Source organism: Atractosteus spatula, assembly GCF_055471065.1.
Source record: "Atractosteus spatula isolate fAtrSpa1 chromosome 10 unlocalized genomic scaffold, fAtrSpa1.hap1 SUPER_10_unloc_1, whole genome shotgun sequence".
In the NCBI taxonomy this organism is placed as follows: Eukaryota; Metazoa; Chordata; class Actinopteri; order Semionotiformes; family Lepisosteidae; genus Atractosteus; species Atractosteus spatula.
The window spans coordinates 4,447,387-4,475,064 of NW_028296612.1; the positions used below are offsets into that span (position 1 = coordinate 4,447,387).

Consider the following 27,678-nt stretch of genomic DNA (forward strand, 5'->3'; position numbering starts at 1 on the left):
CCGATCAGCACCGATCATGCAGGACCAGCGTCACCTGCGAGGGACAGCCAGTGAAGGACTCACCTGGTCTGCACTCACCTGCCTGGCACCTCGTGCCCTTCAGTGCTGATGGGGTACCCTGGCCCCTCCTGTACTGACCAGTCAAGAACATCCTCTTGTCCTCTACCTGCAGGTCTGGGGGTGCCCTCTCCAGCCTGGTACAGTGTTGCCCCACTTCACCCCTGGCTGCCTGATCCTGTTTCCCCAACACGGGGCGCAGCTCCCACATTCCCAGTCCCTCCCCACCTGTCCCACAGCCTCCCTGCAGGGTCAGGTTCCTCCTGCAGGAGCTGTGTCTGGTGGGAATAAACATGCCTGAAGGCAGCCTGTGCTCCACCGAGTCCCGACTGCTCCGGTCCAGAGCTGCTGTTCTGGAGACCCGTCCTGGAGAAACACAGGTGTGTTGTCCACAGGCTCTCTCTCCCCTTCCTCACCTCATTCAGGTGACACCCCCCACCTTCATTAATTTGACACCCTTGGGTCTCCAGGCGCTGGGCTCCTCCCCGAGTCGAGGTCCAGGAGGAGTTTCTTCCTGTTGGCTTCTCCCAGATCTTCCAGACTCCTCAGGCCTGAGCCGGGCTGGGAGGAGGGAACCTTCCCTGAGATCCTGGAGCCCGATGTCCAGATGAGACGACCGGAGAGATGGAGCCGATGGGGGAGGATGAGGGCGTCAGGGCTCCTGGTGTCCGACTGGGAGAGAGCTCCGGTGTTGGGGCGTCTGTCCTTCCTCTTGACTTTTCCTCTATCAGGATCCCACAGATTCCGGTTGAGCGTGTTCAGTGTCACACAGGAATGTTCTTTGGCTTCAGCTGTCTGGTACCCCACTCCTCCAGCTCTCACCTGGCTGGTACCCCACTCCTCTCACCATTACAGTGAGCACAGAGAGACCCACTGGTTTAGTGACTCACCAATCCAGTGAATACCCAGCACAGTGACTATAATACAATTATTAATGAAATAGACTGACTATTTGTGTGCAGACATTTATTACAGTGAACACTCAGTACAAACCACAGTGAACACAAGGTATAGTGAATGAATCATTATGTATTACAGTGACAGGCCACTACAGTAAATCTGTTACAGTGATTACTTAGTATAGTGACTACCAATCCCAGTGACACTACCCCCACTCCCCTCACCATCCCAGTGAATACCCAGAACAGTGACTATGTAGTACAATAATCATTCACAAAACAGAGTGACCGTTTTTGTGTGCAGCTATTTCTGTGAACACCCAGCAGAGTGAAGAGACAATTATTCCTAAAAGACAGTGACTGGTTTAGTGTCCAACCATTACAGTGACCATTTAATAAAATAAATAAGCAAAGACACGAACAATCGTAGTGACTTACCATTTCAGGGAATATCTTGTAAACCATTACTGAGAATTTCCAACACAGAAAGTTATCTGTGACAGTGAATACCCAGTACAGGGCCTATCAGTCACAGAGAATAATCATTACAGTGCTCATCTGTTACACTGAATACTCAGTACCAACCACAGTGAATACAAAGTATAGTGATTAAGTAATTATCCATTACAACAAATACCAATCACACTGACAGGCCAGTACAGTGAATACCTGTTAGGGATTACTTAGTACTGTGACTACCAATCCCAGTGACTAACCAGTACAGTGAATAAAAGAGTCAATATTCGGGACAAAAACTGGGCTGTGACTAAACATTGCAATGACTAAGCAGTAAACTCACTATGCAACACAAAAATATTCAGGAAAGAGACTGACTGGTTTAGTGATCTACCATCCCAGTGCATTCCCAGCATGGGAAATAGGCCAATGAACTAATTATTCAGGAAACAGACTGGAGAGACTGTCTGGTTTAGTGGTTAACAAGTACAGAGAATATCCAAGAAAAGGAGTCCTCATTAATTCTGTCAGGTTTTCAGTTGTTTTGGTACAAAGCGGTCCCTTCATTAAGCGACTCCTGCAGACTTCCGCTGATCTGGTCTGAACGTCCGTCTGTGTTTTCCAGGGAATCTTGTGGGCTTGTGAGGAGGATCGGAGATGAACGACAATAACAAAAAGCTTTATTTACGTATTCATACTTGGTCAGATATTAGGATTAACATCATATGGTCAAAATCGTCATTTCTACACTGTCAAAGCTCAAATCTACGTCCAGAATAAACCGGACACTGAAGTAGTTCTCAGCCCTGTCTAACTGCATATTTGACAAATCTTTCACTTAAACTGAAACAAGACAGACGTCATTAACACTGTCGGTGACAAGACCTGCTTCCACTGTGCCCCAGAGCTCAAGGGTATCAGACAGTCATCACTTCCACATCCAAACTCACAACCTTCTTCTTTGAAATACAGGTCAGGTGTGTCCCTGCACCGTGTGTCTCTAGACCGTATAAACATGTCAGGTGCGTCTCTAGACCATGTGCCTCTAGACTGTATAAACACAGGTCAGGTGTTCTCTAGACCATGTGCCTCTGGACTGTATACATACAGGACAGGTGTCTCACTCACCTCTCTCTCCTGCTCCGTGACCGAGCCAGTGGAGACACATGCAGAAGGAGAGCAGAGAACAGGGTGAAGATCAGACTCACTCGTGCTGCGATCTCCTGTCAGGCTGGGCAGGGCTCAGGGTTCAAGTCAGGGGTAGGCTCTTCCTTTCCTGTAAAACACAAGTAGGAAGATCAGACAGCCTGCAGCACCAGTCAAGTCCCTTCCTGTGGTCAGAGGGGTCATTCTGCTGCTGTATAGGGTTTTTATAAGCCATTACCCCCACAGACAGGGTCTGCTTTCTCAAGCAGGTGGTCTTGTCTCGGAGTCTGAGGTCACAGGGCAGGGTGACTGTGTCCCCGAGTCCGACTGCTCTGAGCTCGGCTCCTCCAGAGACCACAGCCCACACAGCAGCGCCTGCAGAGACAATATAAAGACGACAGAAAATCACATCGCACGACCCCACACATCACCCTGAACCACACACAGTGAACAAACGCCATTCTCTACCTGGCTGATCCAGAACCCCAGCTGTGCCTGGTCAGGACAGAGGTGGGACTGTGCCTCTCGGTCAGCTGATCACCCTGATCTCACGGACTCCATCAGGGATCAGGACTTCCAGACTGTGTCCCTGTATGAGCGAACCTGCGGGACACGTCCAGCATCTCTATTAAGAAACAGGACAGCTCAGAGTTTTAAACCAACACCTGGAGACTCCACTGAGTAACACATGATACTCATTACAAAAAAATCCTTTGAGCAATCTTCCGTAGTGGCCTCAGGTTTAAGAAACAGACAAAGAGTACAGTGTTGCCCGAATAAACAGGCCTGAAGGCAGCCTGTGCTCCACCGAGTCCCGACTGCTCCGGTCCAGAGCTGCTGTTCTGGTGACCCGTCCTGGAGAAACACAGGCGTGTTGTCCACAGGCTCTCTCCCACTTCTTCACATTGTTTCATGGTTCTGATGACAACCCTGGGCTCATCCTGGTCAGCCTGAGTCTTCAGGGGGGTCCAGGCACTGGGCTCCTCCTCCTGGTCAGCCCGAGTCTTCAGGGGGGTCCAGGCACTGGGCTCCTCCTCCTGGTCAGCCAGAGTCTTCAGGGGGGTCCAGGCGCTGGGCTCCTCCTCCTCCTCCTGGTCAGCATGAGGCTTCGGGGGGGGGGGGGGACCAGGCGCTGGGCTCCTCCTGCTCCTGGCCAGCCCAAGTCTTCGGGGGGGGGGTCCAGGCGCTGGGCTCCTCCCAGAGTCTTTGATTGCACTTTTTTTTGTTATTACTATTATTTTTTAAGACCATCGATAAAGTGTTGGCTGTTGGCTTCTCCCAGATCTAGACTGCTCCGGATGGGAGGAAGACGCAGCCGGAACACCAGAGCAGGAGGTCAACATCTCAGCTCCAATTCCCAAGACTGAGGCGGGTTCACTCCTCCGGGCTCCTCTCCTTCATCAACCCCTCAGCACCTATTTCAGATAACTCACTACCCCACTTACTTTACCCAAGGGGCACTTTGGGGTTTCAGTGAGAAGCCAACGAGCTCTGCTCCCCGGACCTGGGGGGACACACCTGCGTCACACTCACCGGGGACAAGGCTGAGAGAACCACACTGCACCTGCGCAGGGCTGGCGGAGCTCTCCTCGAGTAACTAAGAGCTGGGAGTGATACTCACAAGCACAGACAAGATGGCTTCTCCCTTTCGCAGCCTGAAACTGCAGAGTGTGCTGAACCAAACTTCAATGACCTCCAAGCTATAAGTGATTCAAAAGGCCAGAAGGGGACATCTGAATTTTACACTTGCATCTCTCACAAAGTTTTTTTTAAATACATAGTAAATGTTAATAGAAATGGTTTAAAACCAAGACGTTTCATATAAACTGTTGTAGTAAAACATCCCCTAATCTTAGCTCAGGTGGGGAGCTGTGTCAGCATGCTTAGTCTGCAAAGGAACAAGTAATTATTATTCCCTGCTGAAAGAGAAGAAAACACAACGTTTCAGCTGTGAAGCCTCCTTCAGGGGATCTCCTAATCTTTAATATTTCCATATCCTTTTTTTTAGTTCATAAAATTAGACAATCTCATCTCCCACTTTCTGTGGGTGTGATCTTTATCTAATCAGAACTGAGCCATTAGATAAGATTTATTCAGTTTGTAACGAAGAAGTATAAATATTGACGTTATTGTCGTTAACTAGGGGAACAGACACAGGCCTGCAGGGTTGAAGTCAGCTCACAGAACTAATCTCCGCTATATTAAGGCGACTAATCAATGTCTTGCCTCCAAAAGAAAAAACATTTCTCACTTGTCCCAGGAGAGTGGCATTAAACAAAATAATCCAGTGTCTGGAGTCAGTCAGAAAAGCTCCTCATTAAAATCACGGAGCTCTAAACTGGAAACAAAGGTCTTCAACGCACAGAGAATAATAATTATAATTAATAATAAGTGCTTACACTTATATAGCGCTTTTCTGGAAACTGGAAACTTTTCTGGACACTCCACTCAAAGCGCTTTACAGGTAACGGGGATCCCCTCCACCACCACCAATGTGCAGAACACTTACTTTAAAAAAAGGATGTTTTATCATGAGCAGCACGCACAGTCACACCCCTGAAACGTGTACTAAACTATTTCAGACGCTTTTTGGAAGCGGACGTGTCGGTGCTGCTCTAGAGACGCTCGGTCAGCGTGTGTCCGGATACTCACCGCTCACGCCGGGTCAGCCGCCCGTCCGCCTGAAACTCGCCCATTTCAAAGCCCACAGCGAGGTCGAGTGACCTGGTATATCGGTTGAGCATGAGACTCTGATTATGATCTTCGCCTGTCTTAGAAAAGGGCAGCAGCGAAGAGCCAGAACAAATTTCGCCGCTACCGCGAAACAGCAAACGCACCTGCTACATTCCTAACGAGGGAACAACATCCGGCGCTCTTTTATGACGTCAGGAAGCCTAATCGCTAACAAGGGGGGCGGGTCCAGGTGATATTCCTGGGCCTGATTGGACAGATGTGGATTACGTACCTAAGGCGGCGCCAGCGCATGTGATTCTCATTAAAACAATACTGGCTTGTATCTCTTGTAATGGACTTACACTGGCACGTTGTCGTATACACAAAGTGAAACGATCTGGGAAGAGTCCTGTGTTTGAACAGTTCGAAGTAGCTGCAAAGGCGTGTTTACAGACGATTTCGAAATGTAAAAACATGAAAGCTGAGCGGACCTTATCTTTATTTTCTGTTTAAACTGTTTTATAGTGTGTATTTGCATTGTAATATGTACCCCTGACGATGTAACTGATATGTTATATGCGCTCTTGTTTGTACTCTTTTTCCTGTTATTTTACTAATAAAAAGTTAAAAAAATAAAAATAATAATAAATCGTACTGGCTAACTTGACTTTCCGGTAACCCCGTTTATTAATATAACAATACCATAGCACAACTCTCTCTCTCCAATTCACTCTTTCAATTGAAAAGATGCTTTAGGGTCGTAAAAGAGCTTCAGGATTTCCAAATCAAACATACATGCAGATCAGCGCTGCACAACAGGGGGAAATAAAGCAGTAAATATTGGTAAATTGGTGTGTTGATACAGTGTGTCCAGTAAGAGTCTGTACAGGTGTGTGTGTTTCTATACAGTGTGTCCAATAAGAGTCTGTAAAGGAGTGTGTGTGTGTCTATACAGTGTGTCCAATAAGAGTCTGTACAGGAGTGTGTGTGTGTGTGTCTATACAGTGTGTCCAATAAGAGTCTGTACAGGAGTGTGTGTGTGTGTCTATACAGTGTGTCCAATAAGAGTCTGTACAGGAGTGTGTGTGTGTGTGTCTATACAGTGTGTCCAATAAGAGTCTGTACAGGAGTGTGTGTGTGTGTCTATACAGTGTGTCCAATAAGAGTCTGTACAGGAGTGTGTGTCTGTACAGTGTGTCCAATAAGAGTCTGTACAGGAGTGTGTGTGTGTCTATACAGTGTGTCCAATAAGAGTCTGTACAGGAGTGTGTGTGTGTGTCTATACAGTGTGTCCAGTAAGAGTTTGTACAGGAGTGTGTGTGCGTCTGTACAGTGTGTCCACTAAGAGTCTGTACAGGTGTGTGTGTGTCTATACAGTGTGTCCAATAAGAGTGTAATATAAACTTAACATTTAATTGTATAAACTTAACATCTGCGCGCAGCCTGGGTGCAGTTCAGTTTGCGCACAGAGCCGGGGGTCACTCGCTCCTGAGCCGGGAGAGTAACGGCGTTGCTCATACTGCTGGTGAAGAGCTCACAAGCCAGAAACCCGGTCAAGAAACAAACAAGTTCATAACTGAGAGACGCACAGGACAGAACACAAGCAATCTGTTCAGAGTGGGTCAGAAATCCAAAAGCAAACCACAGCAGGGAACAGTGATACAAAGGCTGATCTGAAAACCCCAGGCTCCCAGTGAGACCTCTGAGGTGATACATCACTCACAGGTGGAACAGATCTCCCACCAGACTGCGTAGTCACAGCAATCTGGTGATCGACAGGTGATTCTTCTGTGCTCTGGCAGGAGCGAGTGTGACATTGAGTGGGAATGAAAGCTGTATAAATACAGGACAGGTGTGTCTCTGGACCGCGCGTCTCTAGACTGTATAAATACAGGACAGGTGTGTCTCTGTACCGCGCGTCTCTAGACTGTATAAATACAGGACAGGTGTGACTCTGTACCGCGCGTCTCTAGACTGTATAAATACAGGACAGGTGTGACTCTGTACCGCGCGTCTCTAGACTGTATAAATACAGGACAGGTGTGTCCCTGGACCGTGCGCCTCTAGACTGTATAAATACAGGACAGGTGTGACTCTGTACCGCGCGTCTCTAGACTGTATAAATACAGGACAGGTGTGACTCTGTACCGCGCGTCTCTAGAATGTATAAATACAGGACAGGTGTGACTCTGTACCGCGCGTCTCTAGACTGTATAAATACAGGACAGGTGTGACTCTGGACCGCGCGTCTCTAGACTGTATAAATACAGGACAGGTGTGTCTCTGGACCGCGCGTCTCTAGACTGTATAAATACAGGACAGGTGTGACTCTGGACCGCGCGTCTCTAGACTGTATAAATACAGGACAGGTGTGACTCTGGACCGCGCGTCTCTAGACTGTATAAATACAGGACAGGTGTGACTCTGGACCGCGCGTCTCTAGACTGTATAAATACAGGACAGGTGTGACTCTGGACCGCGCGTCTCTAGACTGTATAAATACAGGACAGGTGTGACTCTGGACCGCGCGTCTCTAGACTGTATAAATACAGGACAGGTGTGACTCTGGACCGTGCGTCTCTAGACTGTATAAATACAGGACAGGTGTGACTCTAGACTGTATAAATACAGGTCAGGTGTGTCTCTGTACCGTGTGTCTCTAGATTGTATAAATACAGGACAGGTGTGACTCTGGACCGCGCGTCTCTAGACTGCATAAATACAGGACAGGTGTGACTCTGGACCGTGCGTCTCTAGACTGTATAAATACAGGACAGGTGTGTCTCTGGACCGTGCGTCTCTAGACTGTATAAATACAGGACAGGTGTGTCTCTGGACTGTATAAATACAGGACAGGTGTGTCTCACTTGTTTCTCACTCTTCTTCTGTAACTGATCCAGTCAAGACACATGGAGAAGAAGAGAGCAGAGAACAGGGCAAAGACCAGAGCGAAGCTCAGAGACACTTGTGCTGGGATCTCGTGTCCGGCTGGGCAGGGCTCAGGGTTCGAGTGGGGGGTGGGCTCTTCTTCTTTAGCTGTAATATACAAGTAGGAAGAACAGAAGTTCTTCATGACCGGCAGTGAGCTCATATAACAACAATAACAACAACAACTCTCCTGTCTGGAGAGAAGCCAGGGTATCAGCTTCAACCACAGGGCTGGGCAGCTTGTTCCCCACCCCCACCCCCCTCTGTGTACGGAAGAGCCTCCTGTCCTGACTGGAGGAGCTCACCCAGCTGTGTCTGGAGAGAAGCCAGGGTATCGGCTTCAACCACAGGGCTGGGCAGCTTGTTCCCCACCCCCACCCCCCTCTGTGTACAGCAGAGCCTCCTGTCCTGACTGGAGGAGCTCACCCAGCTGTGTCTGGAGAGAAGCCAGGGTATCGGCTTCAACCACAGGGCTGGGCAGCCTGTTCCCCACCCCCACCCCCCTCTGTGTACAGCAGAGCCTCCTGTCCTGACTGGAGGAGCTCACCCAGCTGTGTCTGGAGAGAAGCCAGGGTATCGGCTTCAACCACAGGGCTGGGCAGCTTGTTCCCCACCCCTGCCCCCCTCTGTGTATAGAAGAGCCTCCTGTCCTGACTGGAGGAGCTCACCCAGCTGTGTCTGGAGAGAAGCCAGGGTATCGGCTTCAACCACAGGGCTGGGCAGCCTGTTCCCCACCCCCACCCCCCTCTGTGTACAGCAGAGCCTCCTGTCCTGACTGGAGGAGCTCACCCAGCTGTGTCTGGAGAGAAGCCAGGGTATCGGTTTCAACCACAGGGCTGGGCAGCTTGTTCCCCACCCCTGCCCCCCTCTGTGTATAGAAGAGCCTCCTGTCCTGACTGGAGGAGCTCACACAGCTGTGTCTGGAGAGAAGCCAGGGTATCGGCTTCAACCACAGGGCTGGGCAGCTTGTTCCCCACCCCCACCCCCCTCTGTGTACAGCAGAGCCTCCTGTCCTGACTGGAGGAGCTCACCCAGCTGTGTCTGGAGAGAAGCCATACTTAACAATTATTACTTTAAAAAAAAACTGTTCTCACCTTCTCCATGGAGCCTCAGCCTGGTGCCTTTTCCTATCTGTACCTCTCCTCTCTCTCTGGTGGTGCAGTAGTACAGCCCCTGGTCTGTCTCTGTGACCCCCTCAATCCTCAGATCAGGAGAGTCAGTGGAGGAGTTCAGCACCAGGCTGAAGCGAGAGTCCGGTCTCCTTACATAGGTGAAGGGGTCCGTCTGCTGCTCAAATTGGTTCTTACTGGCTATAACCCCGACAGACAGGGTCTCGTATCTCTGTACCAACCAAGTAGAGTCTTGTCGGAGTCTGAGGTCACAGGGCAGGGTGACTGTGTCCCCGAGTCGGACTTCTCTGAGCTCGGCTCCTCCAGAGACGACAGCCCACACAGCAGCGCCTGCAGAGACAATATAAAGACGACAGAAAATCACATCGCAGGACCCCACACATCACCCTGAACCACACACAGTGAACAAACTCCATTCTCTACCTGGCTGATCCAGAATCCCAGCTGTGCCTGGTCAGGATAGAGGTGGGACACCCTGAGAGAGATCACCCTGATCTCACGGACTCCATCAGGGAACAGGACTTCCAGACTGTGTCCCTGTATGAGCGAACCTGAGGGACACGTCCAGCGTCTCCGTTAGGAAACAGGACGGCTCCTAGAGCTTAAAACCTACACCTTGAGACACAGATTAATGCATGATAAGCAATGGTTTAAACGCCTTAAAGAAAGACTTGAGCAAACTCCTGTAGTGGCCAAAGGTTTTATGTGACAAGTGAAAGGCAGTAAAACAGTGGGAGATCACAGCCTATCTGTGTCCCTAATCAGATGAGCAGTGACTGTGCTCACAGATCAGGAACTGGAGCCCATACATCTTGACCACTGTCCCACTGGTCAGGAAGTGAGGACTGACAGCTCTGTGGTCTCACCCCTCTTTACTTGGGGCTGGACTGTGCACTCATTGGTCAGGAGCCAAGCATGTGGTTTGTGCCGACCAATAATCTGTGGGGCCTCCTCTGAGGTCACAGTACACCACCTCAAGGGTGGACATTTCCCAAGCCCCTGTGTCCTGCTAGTCTCAGCCTTCATGCATTGTGACATCATCACCTGTATGTGACCAATTGTCACAGTGTCTGATGACCCCCACTTTAAACTTTACATAATATGGACCTTTATATGTATAATGGATCTAAACTATAATTGGTGAACCACAGAACAAACTCATCACCGGTCCAGTATTTAAAAGGAAAAAATGTTATACCCAAGGTGAAGCAGTGCATGTACATACTTATAAAACAACAATGTAAAATGGGGATTATCTGGGTTGTGGTTTAAAGATCTCTGTACTGATAATCAGGGCTTTCTCACTGTGGTTGGCAGATGGCAGTGTTTTGTACGATTATGCTCTGCATGCAAGTGACTCAGAGCTGTCCAAGACTGATTATATTTTAAGGTCTGTTGTGCTGAACCCTGGTATTGCAGGTCTTCACTATGAAGGTAAATTAAAAGGATTATTAAAAGTCTTTTAATAATCCTGGAACATCACTGTCTCCTGTTTTCAAGATGATTTCCTTATCAAATAATCTGACTCATCTTAATTAATTAATCTAAATCTTACTCCTCTTAATTAAAAAAACGAGGAGACAGGGTACCCCAAGACCTGGACTATCACACACTGGCTTGACTGGACAGCTCAGCTGAACTGAAACTGAAAGTCTTCAGCCCAACCAGTTAAATCAGTAACAAAAAGCAAATGGCAAGAGCCCAGCTCCTCTGTGGTCAGTCAGTATCGGTCAGTACCGTGTCCCTGCAGGTCCAGAGCCGAGCTCCTCTGTGGTCAGTGAGTATTGGTCAGTACTGTGTCCTGCAGGTCCAGAGCCGAGCTCCTCTGTGGTCAGTCAGTATCGGTCAGTACCGTGTCCCTGCAGGTCCAGAGCCGAGCTCCTCTGTGGTCAGTCAGTGTCGGTCAGTACTGTGTCCTGCAGGTCCAGAGCCGAGCTCCTCTAAAAAGTTGTGATCTCATGTATTTTGCACACGGAGAAGAATCGGTCACTCACACACCCCCACACCCTCTCTGCTCTCCTCTCAGATCAAACACACAGGTCCTGCAGTCTCACTGTCAGTGGAAACACTGGGGGGGGGGGGGGGAGATGAGGTCTCTGTCACCTCTGATGTCCTCACACCTCTCCCCAGCTCTGTGCTCTGCGCAGGTTTAAAACACAGAACTGGGCTCTGTGGTTTTCAGAGTTTGCTGACACCAGCTACAGTCACACACGTTCTTAATACACCTCAGTCTGTAGAGGAACCAGCTCTGGGTGGTCATAGGGGTCAGTGAGCTACATATTCTCACCAGAAAAAAACAACTCTGAAAACCTGTGCTGACATCAATCTTAAATAAGCCTAAATCCACTTTTTTGCTGCTTTTGTAAATAAGTATTTTAACATGAACGTTGAAAGAAAAACAACAGCTTATCATTGGTGCTCTTTCACCTTGTACAAAAAAAAGTTATATTAATTAAATTTCATTGGGTCCTTTAAGGACAACAATCTTATGCATCTGTCCACATTGACTACAGCTAAGGCATCTGCACGCCTGTTGAGTCTCGGGTTCGATTCCGGGGCTGAGACGCTTGTCTGTGAGGAGTTTGCATGTTCTTCTCCAGCATCCCAAACACATGCCCGCGAGTCTCCCACCTACAGATTTTCCACGATTGGGAATAAGGGGCTTAATGAAAGACACACCATTCAGAAAACCGGTTTGTTTAAAATTCTCGGACTGCAAATAGATTTTTAGTTTTCACAGAGACAAGGACGTGCGGGGTCCTCAGAGGAGCGTTTCACCAAGGCGGCGTTCAGAGCCCCACTCCCACGTCAGCGTGGGTCTGTATCACATAAATCAACTGCGATCGGGCTCATTAAACACGTTAGCCATCCCTACCGATATACTGTATAACCCGTTGATTCGCCGATAAGGACAAACCGGGATTCGGTTATTTTCGCAAACACCTCGCTCGGTACTGTCGGCTCAGAAGGCAGAATTCGCTTCGGAGAACATCAGTTATCGGAACCACCGGACATCGCGTTATAAACTACGTTTTATCGCAATTTTAATTCTCTTAACGCTTGCACATTACTGCACGGTTTTCACAAACGACACTACAGCCTGTACATAAAAGCAACAGCACAATCTCTTGCTTTCGAACACCTTTTATTGTACAGGAACAAGTGAGAGGTTTATCCCCTGCTGAAAAGAGAAGAGAGAAAACGCAACGTTTCGGCCTGTCGACCCACCTGAACTTTTTACTGTATACGTATGTAATGCTGTTTAATTCGCAAATAAAGAGAAAAAAAAGTCATTTTGTGAAAGGTTGGGTGTTTTATTTGTATGACAGATGAAAGAGGGTTGTTTTTCTGCTCGGTGACTGTATAAAGAAAAAAAACAATAAGTGTATCTCCGAGTCCCAGTACCTAACACCCCCTCTTTGACATAAATCTTTAAAGGGACCCCCCAGTTAAAAACCGGGGTACGAAGCGGAGTGAATAGAAAGAGATTTTCTATTTACCACGTTTTATTCGATTTTCTTGCGAATTAGGATTTGACAAACCCGTGAGGGTCAGTGGAAACTGCTGCTCCCGGTCTGTTCCCGTTTCCCTCAACTTTAATTAAGCTTTGTGTTTCCACTTTCGAAACTGAAAAAAGAACCCAATTTCTTCATCTCTAAAGACATGTCTGGAGAGAAGCCAGGGTATCGGCTTCAACCACAGGGCTGGGCAGCTTGATCCCCACCCCCACCCCTTGTTGCTTGTGTCCTGTGATGGACTGGTGTCCTGTCCAGGGTGTGTGAGTGTGTGTGTGTCCTGTGATGGACTGGTGTCCTGTCCAGGGTGTGTGAGTGTGTGTGTGTCCTGTGATGGACTGGTGTCCTGTCCAGGGTGTGTGAGTGTGTCCTGTGATGGACTGGTGTCCTGTCCAGGGTTGTCTGTTATTGTGTTTTTGCATTATTGTGAGGTCAGGCCCATAAACAACCTGGATTTCACTTGCTCTGGGTTTCACGCTTAGCTCAAAAATATTCGAACAATTAACGTTATTTACCATAAAATCCGGTTATCAAGATGGAAAAACATCTGACGATTATAGTGAAAACAAATAATTCTTGTCTGGTTTATTGTCCGCATTATTGCAAAGCTTAAAACGGATAAACGGGACCTCAAATATATATAAATGCTTAAAGAACAATCGTTTGTTCATCTTCATAAATACAACTGTGTTTAGCTTTACAGTTGATAACCTGGAAGAGAGTCGACGCTGAATTCAAAAAGCGAAAGAAACTAAAATATCACAAATTAGAAAAGATGGCCGTTTCAAAGACAAGTACTTTGCCCACTGGACTGTTTTAATTTGATTAGCCTTGATTAATTATGTAGTTATAAGAGAGCAGCTACAATAAAAGAAAAATGTAAAAAAATTAAATAAAATACGCCCTGACCCGCTCGGACGTACAAATTCAGAAGCAGACACAGAGCGAGCTACTCACAGAGTAAGAGCAGTCGAGTCCGAGTCCGAGTCCGTGTCCGTGTCCGAGTCCGTGTCCGTGTCCGAGTCTCCATGTCACGGCGCTGTGTCGTGTGTGCAGCAGAACTGGAAGTTTCTAACTCCCCACTTTATACAGCTGTGTCGGGCTGTTATTGGCGAGGGGCTACAGGCGGGTTTCCGGTGACCAAGCGACAAGTGGTCTCGTCTCACACCCGGACAGCTCTCTGCGCTCAGTGCTGTTCAATTCGTCAGCACACAGTGCGATAAAAAGAACAGGTCCTCACTGTTGCATTAAAAGTAATTGACTTCGGAATGCAATGTAGTTTCTGATGCGGGTTATACTTTCCGTATAACGAAAACACGGGCTGTTTGGCTCCTTGTGATAATCGATTGCTTTATAGTAATTAGTAACACAAAATGAAACGTATATCTCTTTCGATTGGTTATGATTGAATATTCATTATGAAGTAATAATTAACTTGCGGTTGCGTGGGCTGCGAGTTTTGGAGAAGTGCCCTTCACTCAACTCTGAGAATTAATTTAAAAAGACTTTATTTATATATATATATAGCACAAGGACCTCGCACAATCCCACAAAAATCACGACCAGCTCGGGGATGATTAAGGTTGTGTGATTATTGACACTGCGTTATTGTCCCTTGCTGAACACGCCGATCAACGCCCCCTGAAGGGCAGTTTCAATATCCCAACTTCCGCACCTGCCGGACTCTTCCTCTGACAGCGAGAGATAAGATATTGAAACTTCCTCGAGAAAAAAATGTTCCTATAAAGGTCAATATAGAGACTTTCAAGTAATAACGAGACATACTATTTACCGAAACAAATAGCAAAATGTCACTATCTGCTTAAAAATACGAAGCCTAAGAAGTTACATGCATGTACAGTTCTGAATACTTTGAAACGCTACGCAGAAGGTAAGAGATTTCATTTCTTGGGCTCGTCTATCTTCACGGGAATGAAATATTACGTTTATATTTATATTAATTTAAATATCTCTATAAGATTTTGTTATATATCCATCTTTACAGAGCTCTCTTCTTTTGGGGTAAAAGGTGTATTTTAACAGTTTTAGTTTCATTTTGACTTCCTTGTTTTCTTCTCCGACGCCATTTTAATATGAACATAGTATAAGTTTTTTTATGGAGCGTAACGGGGAATCGCCCTGTGACAAACATCTGTGTACAGAAGAGCCTCCTGTCCTGACTGGAGGAGCTCACCCAGCTGTGTCTGGAGAGAAGCCAGGGTATCGGCTTCAACCACAGGGCTGGGCAGCTTGTTCCCCACCCCCACCCCCCTCTGTGTACAGAAGAGCCTCCTGTCCTGACTGGAGGAGCTCACCCAGCTGTGTCTGGAGAGAAGCCAGGGTATCGGCTTCAACCACAGGGCTGGGCAGCTTGTTCCCCACCCCCACCCCCCTCTGTGTACAGAAGAGCCTCCTGTCCTGACTGGAGGAGCTCACCCAGCTGTGTCTGGAGAGAAGCCAGGGTATCGGCTTCAACCACAGGGCTGGGCAGCTTGTTCCCCACCCCACCACCCCTCTGTGCAATGATCTGCCTCTCCTTCTTTAGTCCTTAATTAAATGTATTTTCTTGTCACTTCCAGTTCTCATTTTTAGTTCACTGCTGTGCATGATTATGCTGACATTAAATAACCTTTCAGGATTTTCAATATTTGTATCAAATCTCTTCACATTTCCAGATGGATATAATTATGTATCAAACTTTAACAGAAGTGAGAGTGCATATAAAAACACTAAGAGGAGTCAGAACATGTGTCAGACCGAAACCCCTGAAATAGACAAATGATGTGCTCAAGGGTTGACTGTGCAGTATTGAAGTATATAAGCACTGAACTCTAAAACAGCTCTGTGTTCTAGGGGCTGGCTGGACGATGTGGAGGGTGTTGACTCTGCTCTGTGTCTCCTGCTGTCCTGGGGGTAAGTAGAGTCACACAGAGCTGAGAGCTCAGGCCTCAAGTCCAGTCTGAGTCAACGAGAGCACCTGCTGCTGGACTGGGTGACTCTGACACGTCTGTAAGGGTCTCCAGTGTGTGTGTGTCTGTGTGTGTGAAGGTGTGTGTCTCTCTCCAGTGTGTGTCTGTGAGGGGGTGTCTAGGTGTGTTGCTGTGTCTCTCTCTCCAGTGGGTGTCTGTCAGGGGGTGTCTAGGTGTGTTGCTGTGTCTCTCTCTCCAGTGGGTGTCTGTCAGGGGGTGTCTAGGTGTGTTGCTGTGTCTCTCTCTCTCCAGTGTGTGTCTGTGAGGGGGTGTCTAGGTGTGTTACTGTGTCTCTCTCCAGTGTGTGTCTGTGAGGGGGTGTCTAGGTGTGTTGCTGTGTCTCTCTCTCCAGTGTGTGTCTGTGAGGGGGTGTCTAGTCGTGTTGCTGTGTCTCTCTCTCTCCAGTGTGTGTCTGTGAGGGGGTGTCTAGGTGTGTTGCTGTGTCTCTCTCTCCAGTGTGTGTCTGTGAGGGGGTGTCTAGTTGTGTTGCTGTGTCTCTCTCTCTCCAGTGTGTGTCTGTCAGGGGGTGTCTAGGTGTGTTGCTGTGTGTCTCTCTCTCCAGTGTGTGTCTGTGAGGGGGTGTCTAGGTGTGTTGCTGTGTCTCTCTCTCTCCAGTGCGTCTCTGTGAGGGGGTGTCTGGTTGTGTTGCTGTGTCTCTCTCTCTCCAGTGTGTGTCTGTGAGGGGGTGTCTAGGTGTGTCTCTCTCTCCAGTGTGTGTCTGTGAGGGGGTGTCTAGGTGTGTTGCTGTGTCTCTCTCTCTCCAGTGTGTGTCTGTGAGGGGGTGTCTAGGTGTGTTGCTGTGTCTCTCTCTCCAGTGTGTGTCTGTGAGGGGGTGTCTAGGTGTGTTGCTGTGTGTCTCTCTCTCTCCAGTGTGTGTCTGTGAGGGGGTGTCTAGTTGTGTTGCTGTGTCTCTCTCTCCAGTGTGTGTCTGTGAGGGGGTGTCTAGTTGTGTTGCTGTGTCTCTCTCTCTCCAGTGTGTGTCTGTGAGGGGGTGTCTAGTTGTGTTGCTGTGTCTCTCTCTCCAGTGTGTCTCTGTGAGGGGGTGTCTAGTTGTGTTGCTGTGTGTCTCTCTCTCCAGTGCGTCTCTGTGAGGGGGTGTCTGGTTGTGTTGCTGTCTCTCTCTTCCCAGTGTGTCTGGCAGTGGGTGTCTAGTTGTGTTGCTGTGTGTCTCTCTCTCCAGTGGGTGTCTGTGAGGGGGTGTCTAGGTGTGTTGCTGTGTCTCTCTCTCTCCAGTGCGTCTCTGTGAGGGGGTGTCTGGTTGTGTTGCTGTGTCTCTCTCTCTCCAGTGTGTGTCTGTGAGGGGGTGTCTAGGTGTGTCTCTCTCTCCAGTGTGTGTCTGTGAGGGGGTGTCTAGGTGTGTTGCTGTGTCTCTCTCTCTCCAGTGTGTGTCTGTGAGGGGGTGTCTAGGTGTGTTGCTGTGTCTCTCTCTCCAGTGTGTGTCTGTGAGGGGGTGTCTAGGTGTGTTGCTGTGTGTCTCTCTCTCTCCAGTGTGTGTCTGTGAGGGGGTGTCTAGTTGTGTTGCTGTGTCTCTCTCTCCAGTGTGTGTCTGTGAGGGGGTGTCTAGTTGTGTTGCTGTGTCTCTCTCTCTCCAGTGTGTGTCTGTGAGGGGGTGTCTAGTTGTGTTGCTGTGTCTCTCTCTCTCCAGTGTGTGTCTGTGAGGGGGTGTCTAGGTGTGTTGCTGTGTGTCTCTCTCTCCAGTGTGTGTCTGTCAGGGGGTGTCTAGTTGTGTTGCTGTGTCTCTCTCTCTCCAGTGTGTGTCTGTGAGGGGGTGTCTAGTTGTGTTGCTGTGTCTCTCTCTCTCCAGTGTGTGTCTGTGAGGGGGTGTCTAGTTGTGTTGCTGTGTCTCTCTCTCCAGTGTGTGTCTGTGAGGGGGTGTCTAGTTGTGTTGCTGTGTCTCTCTCTCCAGTGCCTGTCTGTGTCTCTCTCCAGTGTGTGTCTGTGAGGGGGTGTCTAGGTGTGTTGCTGTGTCTCTCTCTCCAGTGTGTGTCTGTGAGGGGGTGTCTAGTTGTGTTGCTGTGTGTCTGTGAGGGGGTGTCTAGTTGTGTTGCTGTGTCTCAGTCTCTCTCCAGTGTGCGTCTGTGAGGGTGTGTATGTGTGTATAATGCTGTATTGTGTCTCTGTCTCCTCAGCGCTCCCACTATGGGTGCGTCTGGGTGACTCGGTCACTCTGCCCTGTGATGGGACCAGGGCTACTGGAATCCCTGAGGAGCAGCTCAGAATCCGTTGGCAGACTCCTCACAGATTAGTGCTTGATGTCATCAGTGGGAAACAGTATCCTGGCCCTGACTATAAGAACAGGACTGAGGTGTCCAGAGAGAAGATCAGACAGGGGAACTTCTCTCTCACCCTCCACCACACAAAGCTCTCAGATGGAGACTACTACGAGTGTTATTACAGAGGGAACCATGATCACCTGCAGTTTCTCCATGACGTAAGACTCACTGTGACAGGTAACACATTCTAGTTTTTCATTTCAATAATAAGCATCTTATTGCTAATATTCACAGCGCCCTGTTAATCTATCATGACCCTGATGAAATCACAACAATAAACTGCAAACAAAGATGAACCAATTGAATACTGCACCTTGTTAAAACATCTTAAAACTGTTACAGTAATCTTAACAGCACTGTTGTCATGGGAGCCGGTCCTGACTCCCCTGTAGTGCAGAGTAAAGACCCCATGCGTGATGGTATAATCCTGAGGTGGCTGGAGGAGGACAGCGGGGAAGACACGCTGAGGAATGGACGGGATGACAAACAGGGGACGGCGTAGACAGTGATCCGGTGCTCGGGGGGGAAACGAGAGCGAACTATTCCAGGAGGAAGTCCAATAGGGGCAAATCAGGCGCAGTCCGGGGTCCAGGTACCAGGAGATCCATCCAAACGAACAAGGGGGGGAAAAGGAATCCAGGAACAGTCTTCCGAAGCTGAGCCCTGAACACCAGAGACGCCGGGCTTCAATAAGAAGAGGTGAAACAGGGGACAGGTGCGGGCAATGACAAATAATACAAGGTGGGAGCGCCCTCTAGAGGAGGATGACGATCGTGACAGCTGTACAGTGCTAAATCAAGTTTGTACTGTATAACCGAAGCCCAGCACACATGAGAGCCTCTGACTTTGTCCTCTATCACTTCCTGAATGGCTACTGAGGTATCTGTATGCTGTAGCTGGGAGCCTGAGAGAGAAGAAAAGGCTTTTTGCCCTCTAACTGTAGCTCACAAGAGCTGAGTGCCTCTTTTTGTCTGTCGCTCTGTCTCTCATGCTGTCTGCTTAGCTCTGTGAAGTTGTCCCTACAGACAACACAAGCAGTGAAACTTCCATATTTGTTAGTGTTTTGTTTGTGCTAGTTTGTGCACAAAAGTAGTACAATTAAATGTCTCCAGCGTCTTAAAAAGGGAACATTAGCAAACAACCGCATATTCTCAAGAAAGAATTCAACTTGCATGTCATAAAACTTCATAGGTGTGTCAACATTTTTAAAAGTGGTGGTGAACTAGTGCCCAGTGCTTGCTGGGAAAGACTCTGGCACCCCAACGACCCTGAACTGGGTAAAGTGATCAGAAAATGGATGGGTGGATCTTTAATTGCAAAAACTTTCCAATTCAAATACAGTGTGGAGGATATTTTCCTCAACATTTCTTTAGTTAACACAAACAAACATTTTCAAATATTACTGATGTCTGTATTAGTGATACAATAGTGTTTCCACTGCTGTTGTATGGATGTATTATTAACTGCTTACAGTGGGCCTTCCAAATACATAGCGATTTAACAAAATATATAATCGAATTTTATGGTACTTTTCCATGTTTCTGTATTTGCTTTGCATAACATACATAGTACAACTATAGTCTTTTAAAGGTTGAAGTTGCTCATTTTAACCTTTTTTAATATGTGGCTTGAAAGACTAGGTAGAACTAACATTCTTTAAACGTACCTATTAATTTCAAAAGGATGCAACAAGAAACTCAGTTTTAAAAAATAATGACGGCTACCAAGTGTTATGACATGCTAGTTAAAGCCTTTTTTTAAAAAATGCAATTGTTTCCTAATGTTTGCTTTTTAAAGCTTGTATGATAACTCTTTTGGCTACAGTAAGATACTGGAGACAGATTTAGTTTTACTCTCCACCCAAGTGCACAGAAAACACAGCTATTCAAATGTTGATTATTTGCAGTGTAGAATCTCTCACTGTTACTACTGGTCATCTTCTTGGTATTTAGTCATGCGATTAACAAAAATAAAGCACTGTGTCTAGTTAATGAAACTGGCACGCACGCTACTTTCAATGGGACAAACCAGTATAAACGAAGTATGTGTGATATGAGTGTGATACGATTTTCTGTGTACTGTTCTGTTCTAGTTTGTTCTTGTGCGTCCGGACTGTGAGTAACTCTTGTATTGTATTGTATGTATTGTACTATTATTATATAATTCGTTACACTGTGGCTGTGTTGTGTGTGTTAAGCTGCTGTTGCACTGCAATTTCCCTCACGGGTTCAATAAAGTATCTATCTATCTAACGACCGCAGGTGGTTTCAGTGTTTGTGCTGTCTATCTTCAGATTGTAGCTCGTGCTTCAGCTGTTCTCTGTGATCAGTCTTGTTCCCTGCACAGCCAGAAATAGTCCTGCAGGTTTAAGTGGTCAGGTTTTAAATCCTGTAGGCCCAGGAGTGAGAGGTGCTATTCTGTGTTTGAGAACAATGTCCAGTGGAGAGTGACCCCTCTTCTCTCCTCAGGTGTGAACAGTGACCCCTCTTCTCTCCTCAGGTGTGAACAGTGACCCCTCTTCTCTCCTCAGGTGTGAACTACACTACTCCTGTTGTAGAGTCTGTAATTCACCGAGTCCTACATAGGGTGATGTGACTTTCTGTGTCTCCCTCAGCTCGTACAGAGACCCGCACTGTGACGTCTGGAGGAGATCTCTCAGTCACTGTGTTTGATGACGATGAGGTGGAGGTGCTGTTTCACAACACTGTGGTTTATCCAAGGAGCTCAAAAAACCAAAATGATCATGTCTCAGTGCAGAACAGCTCTCTGATAATACACAGAGTCACACATGCGGATCAGGGCATCTACACTGTGAGAGACAGGAGAACCAACAGGACTATCAGTGTCATCACTGTCACTGTCACAGGTGAAGAGATCTCTCCTACACTCTCATTTCTCTTGTTCCTCAGATTTGAATTCTTCAATTACAACTCAAGAGCTGAACAGAGAATATATAACGAAGTCAAGCATTAATATTAATGATAAAGAGCAGAAATGTTATATCAGGTGAAATCTTTGAGGTTGAGTGGTGAAATGTTGAATATAGTCCAGAGAAGGAGAAATGAAAAACTATCAACAGAAATAATACTGACTAAAGACTCTCATAGATTTCAAACCAAAATCTGTAGTGTTTGTGTCCAGAATCAAACCCTTTTGCTGTCTAGTTGTGTTGCTGTGTCTGTCTCTCCAGTGTGCGAATATTAGGGTGTGTCTACTTGTGTTGTTGTCTCTCTCTCCATTGTGTGTCTATGTGGGTGTTGTGTTGCTGTATCTAGTTGTGTACCTGTGTAGAAAGCCATATCTCAAGGAAACAAGTTCCACTTCACATTTTATAACATGTGTAGCTCAATGTCTGCTTCAATATATCTTGGTCTCTGACTATCAGCTCTTCCGGGAGTTTTGACCTGGCAGTGAAGGCACTGAGGGAGAAGGCACTCAGGGCTTTCTACGCAATAAGAAGGAGGCTCTTCAACATCAACCCACCAACAAGAATCTGGCTCCAAATATTTTAAAGTGTAATCCAACCCATTGCCCTATACGGCAGTGAAGTGTGGGGTCCCCTTACAGACCAGGAGTACACTCAATGGGACAAACACCCCACAGAAACTCTGCACATGGAGATCTGTAGAAACATCCTCCATGTGCAGAGAAAAACTGAGAATTAGACCACCACTTATTACTGAACAGCATGCAGAAAAGAGCAATCGAATATCGCTCATGCCTGAGAAACAGCGACCAGAATTCCTACCACCACAAAGCTCTGCTGAGCCAAGAGCAGAGCCCAACAAAGAGCCCTCTGAGCCAGCTGGTCCTGAGGCTCACTGACCTGAGCCACACCGACACCAGCCAGCCTCAGGACAGCACTGCTAGAGCACCACAACCCAGACTCAACCACATCACAGCACAATACACAACACAACAGCAGCCTCAGGACAGCACTGTGAGAGCACCACAACTCAGACCCAACCACATCACAGCACAGATCAAACAGCAATATCTCACACACTGGGACACACACACACAGACACAACATAAACTGGAATGCTACAGAACCCTAAACAGACAATACACACTAGCCAAATATCTAACCAAGCTAAATAACAGCAAAGAGACACAGACCCTGACGAAGTACAGGCTCAGTGACCACAGCCTGGACAGAGACACTGGACACAGGCAGACCTGGCTGTCCAGAGAGTACAGGCTCAGTGACCACAGCCTGGACAGAGACACTGGACACAGGCAGACCTGGCTGTCCAGAGAGTACAGGCTCAGTGACCACAGCCTGGACAGAGACACTGGACACAGGCAGACCTGGCTGCCCAGAGAGGACAGGCTCAGTGACCACAGCCTGGACACAGGCAGACCTGGCTGCCCAGAGAGGACAGGCTCAGTGACCACAGCCTGGACAGAGACACTGGACACAGGCAGACCTGGCTGCCGAGAGAGGACAGGCTCAGTGACCACAGCCTGGACACAGGCAGACCTGGCAGCCCAGAGAGGACAGGCTGTGCTCCCACTGCCAGCGGGGAGAAATAGAGACAGAGGTGCACTTCCTACTGCACTGTAACAGATATTCTGGGATTAGAGAAACATTCCTCCCTAAATTTACAAATCTAATCCCAGAATTACCACACCTGCTAGAATCACAACTCCCAATCTTACTGGCAGAGGGAGGAGGGAACTCAGTTGAACTGGCAGCCCAGTATGTGATCTCCTGTCCCAGCCTGAGAACAGACAGTGAGCCTGTCTCTCAATAATAATAATACAGCGTGTGATCTCCTGTCCCAGCCTGAGGAACAGACAGTGAGCCTGTCTCTCAATAATAATAATACAGTGTGTGATCTCCTGTCCCAGCCTGAGGAACAGACAGTGAGCCTGTCTCTTAATAATAATAATACAGTGTGTGATCTCCTGTCCCAGCCTGAGGAACAGACAGTGAGCCTGTCTCTCAATAATAATAATACAGTGTGTGATCTCCTGTCCCAGCCTGAGGAACAGACAGTGAGCCTGTCTCTCAATAATAATAATACAGTATGTGACCTCCTGTCCCAGCCTGATGAACAGTGAGCCTGTCTCCCAATAATGCTCCATGATGTGTCTGTACTGTAAATGTCTGTGGATCTTATGTTAACTGTATTTGTTTTGCTTTGGCAACACTTAAATTCATTTGTCATGCCAATAAAGCATCTTGAAATGAAAATAAAAAACTGTGTCTAGTTGTGTTGTTGTGTCTCTCTCCAGTGTGTGTCTGTGAGGGGGTGTCTAGTTGTGTTGCTGTGTCCGTCTCTCCAGTGTGTGTCTGTGAGAGGGTGTCTAGTTGTATTGCTGTGTCTCTCTCTCCAATGTGTGTCTAGTTGTCTGGCAGAGTTTTGGTCTTTCTCCATTGTGTCTCTGTCTCCTCAGCGCTCCCACTATCGGTGCCTCTGGGCGACTCGGTCACTCTGCCCTGTGATGGGACCAGGGCTACTGGAATCCCTGAGGAGCAGCTCAGAATCAGTTGGCAGACTCCAGACAGATCAGTGCTTGATGTCATCAGTGGGAAACAGTATCCTGACCCTGACTATAAGAACAGGACTGAGGTGTCCAGAGAGAAGATCAGACAGGGGAACTTCTCTCTCACCCTCCACCACACAAAGCTCTCAGATGAAGACGTCTACGAGTGTTATTATAGAGGGAACCATGATCACCTGCAGTTTCTCAATGATGTAAGACTCACTGTGACAGGTAACACATTCTAGTTTTTCTCCTTAACAGTCGTACTGTAACCACAAGAGTTGCTGGTTTAGCCTTAAAAAGGGAACATTAGCAAACAACCGCATATTCTCAAAAAATATTTTAACTAGTATGTCATAAAACTTCATAGGTGTGTCAATATTTTTCAAAGTGATGGACTGGTGCTTATTGTTTGCTGGGATAGACTCTGTATAAACTGGGACAAACCAGTATAAACGAAGTACTAACGACCGCAGGTGGTTTCAGTGTTTGTGCTGTCTATCTTCAGATTGTAGCTCGTGCTTCAGCTGTTCTCTGTGATCAGTCTTGTTCCCTGCACAGCCAGAAATAGTCCTGCATGTTTAAGTGGTCAGGTTTTAAATCCTGTAGGCCCAGGAGTGAGAGGTGCTATTCTGTGTTTGAGAACAATGTCCAGTGGAGAGTGACCCCTCTTCTCTCTTCAGGTATGAACTACACTACTCCTGTTGTAGAGTCTGTAATTCACTGAGTCCTACAAAGGGTGATGTGACTTTCTGTGTCTCCCTCAGCTCGTACAGAGACCCGCACTGTGAAGCCTGGAGGAGATCTCTCAGTCCCTGTGTTTAATGATGATGATGATGATGATGATGATGAGGTGGAGGTGCTGTTTCACAACACTGTGGTTTATCCAAAGAGCTCAGACACCCAACAACATATCTCAGTACAGGATGGATACCTGGTCATCCACACCCTCACACAGGCTGATCAGGGCAGCTACACTGTGAGAGACAAGAAAAAGAACAGGACTATCAGTGTCATCACTGTCACTGTCACAGGTGAAGAGATCTCTCCAACACTCTCATTTCTCTTGTTCCTCAGATGTGAATTCTTCAATTACAACTCAAGAGCTGAACAGAGAATATATAACGAAGACAAGCATTAATATTAATGATAAAGAGCAGAAATGTTATATCAGGTGAAATCTTTGAGGTTGAGTGGTGAATCTAGGTGATTAGAGACAGAAAAATGTTAAATATAATAGAATATCCTTTGTGATATATGATATCCTTTTTAACCGATACGGAACAATAAGGGTGCACTTAGAATAGTGACAGAATAAAATGTGTGTTACTTGTCACATGAGGTTAGACTGGTCTGCTGTTAGGACTTGGTTAGAACAAGGTGAAGGTCAGATATGTCTTAATATGTAAAACCAAAGAATTATTTTTCACTGTAACGTACAGGAGAAAGGTATGGGGCTTGTGTAGCTCATGTGGTCTAGCAGCTGGGTTTATGAAGGTACCTGTTACTGTACTGCTGGTGGAATCACAGCATCACTGACCTCAGAGATCCACACTTGTGTGTCTCCTGTCACTGTGGCAGCTTGTCTCTATGCCAGATGCTTCCTCTATATCCAACCTGTTCTCCCAAGAGACCCCTCTTATCTCTTCAGTTCTATAAAGTGAGATGAAATTCATGTTGACTCTGTCTTCCTCACAGCTCAAAACGAGACCCGCACTGTGACGTCTGGAGGAGATCTCTCAGTCCCTGTGTTCGATGACGATGAGGTTGAGGTGCTGTTTAACAACACTGTGGTTTATTCAAAGAGCTCAGACACCCAACAAGATCATGTCTCAGTGCAGAACAGCTCTCTGATAATACACAGAGTCACGCAGGCTGATCAGGGCAGCTACACTGTGAGAGACAGGAGAACCAACAGGACCATCAGTGTCATCACTGTCACTGTCACAGGTGAAGAGATCTCTCCTACACTCTCATTTCTCTTGTTCCTCAGATTTGAATTCTTCAATTACAACTCAAGAGTTGACAGAGTTGAATAAAGTCAAGATCTTGTCCATAACTGAGAGTAGAACTTTTTCTCTCAGGTTTGAGGTTGACTGAAGGTTTTAGGCGTGACAGACAGACATGCTGAATATAGTCCAGAGGAGGAGAAATTATTTCTCACCAAGAAATATTACTGCCAGAAGACTCTCACAGACTCCAGTACAAAATCTCTAAATCTCTAAAGTGTCTGTGTGTCCAGAATCAACTGTCCCTTTTGATTCAGAATCAACTGTCCCTCTTACTGTTGAACCTAAATACATGACAAATATCCATATTGTGATAATATCCTTGAACAGAAGACAGTGGGTGACAAGATTTACAGTATGTTGCCACTTCTAAATAAACTTACAAAACGTTTACATCTCTATTATTAACTCTTAAACCAGTTTCCAGAAAGATGTGTAGCTTCTTAACTTTATGTTTTCTTACAAGAAAAATGGGATATAACTCGTGTTCCTCAGGTGTGAAGTACAAAAATTCATTTGAATTATGAGATGCACTCATGTTGACCAGGCGTCAGTGAGCTACAGCTTGCCTACTGCCTGTTAGACCCTTTTCTCAGTCCATCACACAACAGTGGTCAATCAAGCTGAAGGTTTCTTTCTTGCAATAAAGGAAGGAAGACAGACGAAGCTGTTTCTCAGTGTCTGTCCTAAGACTCCGATTCTTGAATTTAAGCAAAAGTTCTATAAAGTCCTGTTATAATAGGAGCTCCAGTCCCAGTCCAGTAGAACAGTCTGTTACAATAGGAGCTCCAGTCCCAGTGCAGTAGAACAGTCTGTTACAATAGGGGCTCCAGTCCCAGTCCAGTAGAACAGTCTGTTACAATAGGAGCTCCAGTCATGGAGAACAGACTGACGGTGATCTAGATGTGATCCAGGCTGGTGTGATGTGAGAGTGTGTCCTTCAGGAAGTGATGGAGAACAGACTGATTGTGATCTACAGTAGATGTTCTCCAGGTTGATGGGATGTGAGAGTGTGTCCTTCAGGAAGTGGTGGAGAACAGACTGACTGTGATCTAGATGTTCTCCAGGTTGATGTGATGTGAGAGTGTGTCCTTCAGGAAGTGATGGAGAACAGACTGACTGTGATCTAGATGTTCTCCAGGTTGATGTGATGTGAGAGTGTGTCCTTCAGGAAGTGATGGAGAACAGACTGACTGTGATCTAGATGTTCACCAGGTGTTGCTGTGTTTCCCTGCAGGGTCTGACCACAGAAGACTGACTATTACAGGAGTGATAATTTGTCTATCCTTTGTCCTGGCATTGCTGATTACATGTGGGATATGGAAGTGTAAAGGGAAAATTAAGTGCACACAATAAAACCTCCAATATTTCTGTACATAATGACATGTCCATTAAACTGCAGTCTGTTCAAAATTCAGCAGCCAGAATCCTGTCCAGATCTAGTGCAAGTGATCACATTACTCCTGTCCTGGAGTCCCTGCACTGGCTTCCTGTCAAATTCCGTGTGGACTTTAAAATTCTCATGCTCACCTATAAGGCTCTGCATGGCTTGGCACCTCAGTACCTGTCTGAACTATTATCACCCTGCTCCCCACCTCGCAAGCTCCGCTCTTCAAATTCTGCCTTCCTTACTGTCCCCCCAAGCCCGTCTACACCCTGGGGGGTTACAGGACTTCTCCTGTTATGCCCCCCAAGCTCTGGAACTCTCTTCCCAAGGATATCAGAGAGTCACCTTCTCTAAACTCCTTCAAATCCAGACTCCAAACCCTCTTCTTCAGAAGAGCCTTTACTGAACTGGTTCCATTCCTTACTCCTCTGCTCCTACTGTATTTAGTACCAACATCCACAGTCTCCTCTGTGTATACTCATCATGTTTACCTTGTGTATTTTGTATTGTTTATTTTTAATTGTTGTTGTTGCTGTTGTCATTCTGTAAAGCGATTTGAGAAGCCTCCTTTAAAGGTGCTTTATAAAATAAAGTTTATTATTATTATTATTGTTATTATTATTATTATTATTATTATTTAACAAGTGTTTTTAGTCAATGGAAAAAGCTGTATTAACTAAATAAGCTCCTAATTAAATCACGGAGGTCTTAAGTGGAAACAAAGGTCTTCAATGGACAGCGAA

The 27,678-nt window shown here is 46.9% G+C and overlaps 2 protein-coding genes across 2 annotated transcripts; one reads left to right on the forward strand and one right to left on the reverse strand.

The window, feature by feature from the left end:
- Positions 1–1,008: 1,008 nt before the first annotated feature.
- LOC148813539 (uncharacterized) lies at positions 1,009–13,834 on the reverse strand. Its single transcript, XM_088908046.1, has 6 exons — positions 13,762–13,834; positions 9,254–9,619; positions 3,027–8,267; positions 2,797–2,933; positions 2,541–2,688; positions 1,009–2,050 (listed from the first exon to the last, which is right to left on the reverse strand). Exons 1-3 carry the CDS (start codon positions 13,832–13,834, stop codon positions 8,095–8,097), a joined length of 612 nt encoding a protein of 203 aa, XP_088764172.1. The 3' UTR covers positions 1,009–2,050; positions 2,541–2,688; positions 2,797–2,933; positions 3,027–8,094.
- Positions 13,835–14,483: 649 nt separating this feature from the next.
- On the forward strand, positions 14,484–27,541 carry LOC148813540 (CD276 antigen-like). The gene is made up of 8 exons (XM_088908110.1): positions 14,484–14,695; positions 15,658–15,717; positions 17,903–18,223; positions 20,661–20,912; positions 23,450–23,770; positions 24,307–24,573; positions 25,238–25,489; positions 26,786–27,541. The coding sequence occupies exons 2-8, from the start codon at positions 15,672–15,674 to the stop codon at positions 26,902–26,904; spliced, it is 1,578 nt and encodes a 525-aa protein (XP_088764236.1). The 5' UTR covers positions 14,484–14,695; positions 15,658–15,671; the 3' UTR covers positions 26,905–27,541.
- Positions 27,542–27,678: the final 137 nt, after the last annotated feature.

Bases quoted from the DNA above. Each gene is read 5' to 3' on its own strand.
- LOC148813539 (XM_088908046.1), bottom strand. From the start codon at position 13,834: ATGGAGACTCGGACACGGACACGGACTCGGACACGGACACGGACTCGG. The intron at 9,620-13,761 runs GTGAGTAGCTCG...TTGTCTCTGCAG, and splicing joins GACTCGACTGCTCTTACTCT to GCGCTGCTGTGTGGGCTGTC. The intron at 8,268-9,253 runs GTGAGAACAGTT...TGTATATTACAG, and splicing joins GCTGAGGCTCCATGGAGAAG to CTAAAGAAGAAGAGCCCACC.
- LOC148813540 (XM_088908110.1), top strand. From the start codon at position 15,672: ATGTGGAGGGTGTTGACTCTGCTCTGTGTCTCCTGCTGTCCTGGGG. The intron at 20,913-23,449 runs GTGAAGAGATCT...CTGTCTCCTCAG, and splicing joins CATCACTGTCACTGTCACAG to CGCTCCCACTATCGGTGCCT. The intron at 24,574-25,237 runs GTGAAGAGATCT...TCTTCCTCACAG, and splicing joins CATCACTGTCACTGTCACAG to CTCAAAACGAGACCCGCACT.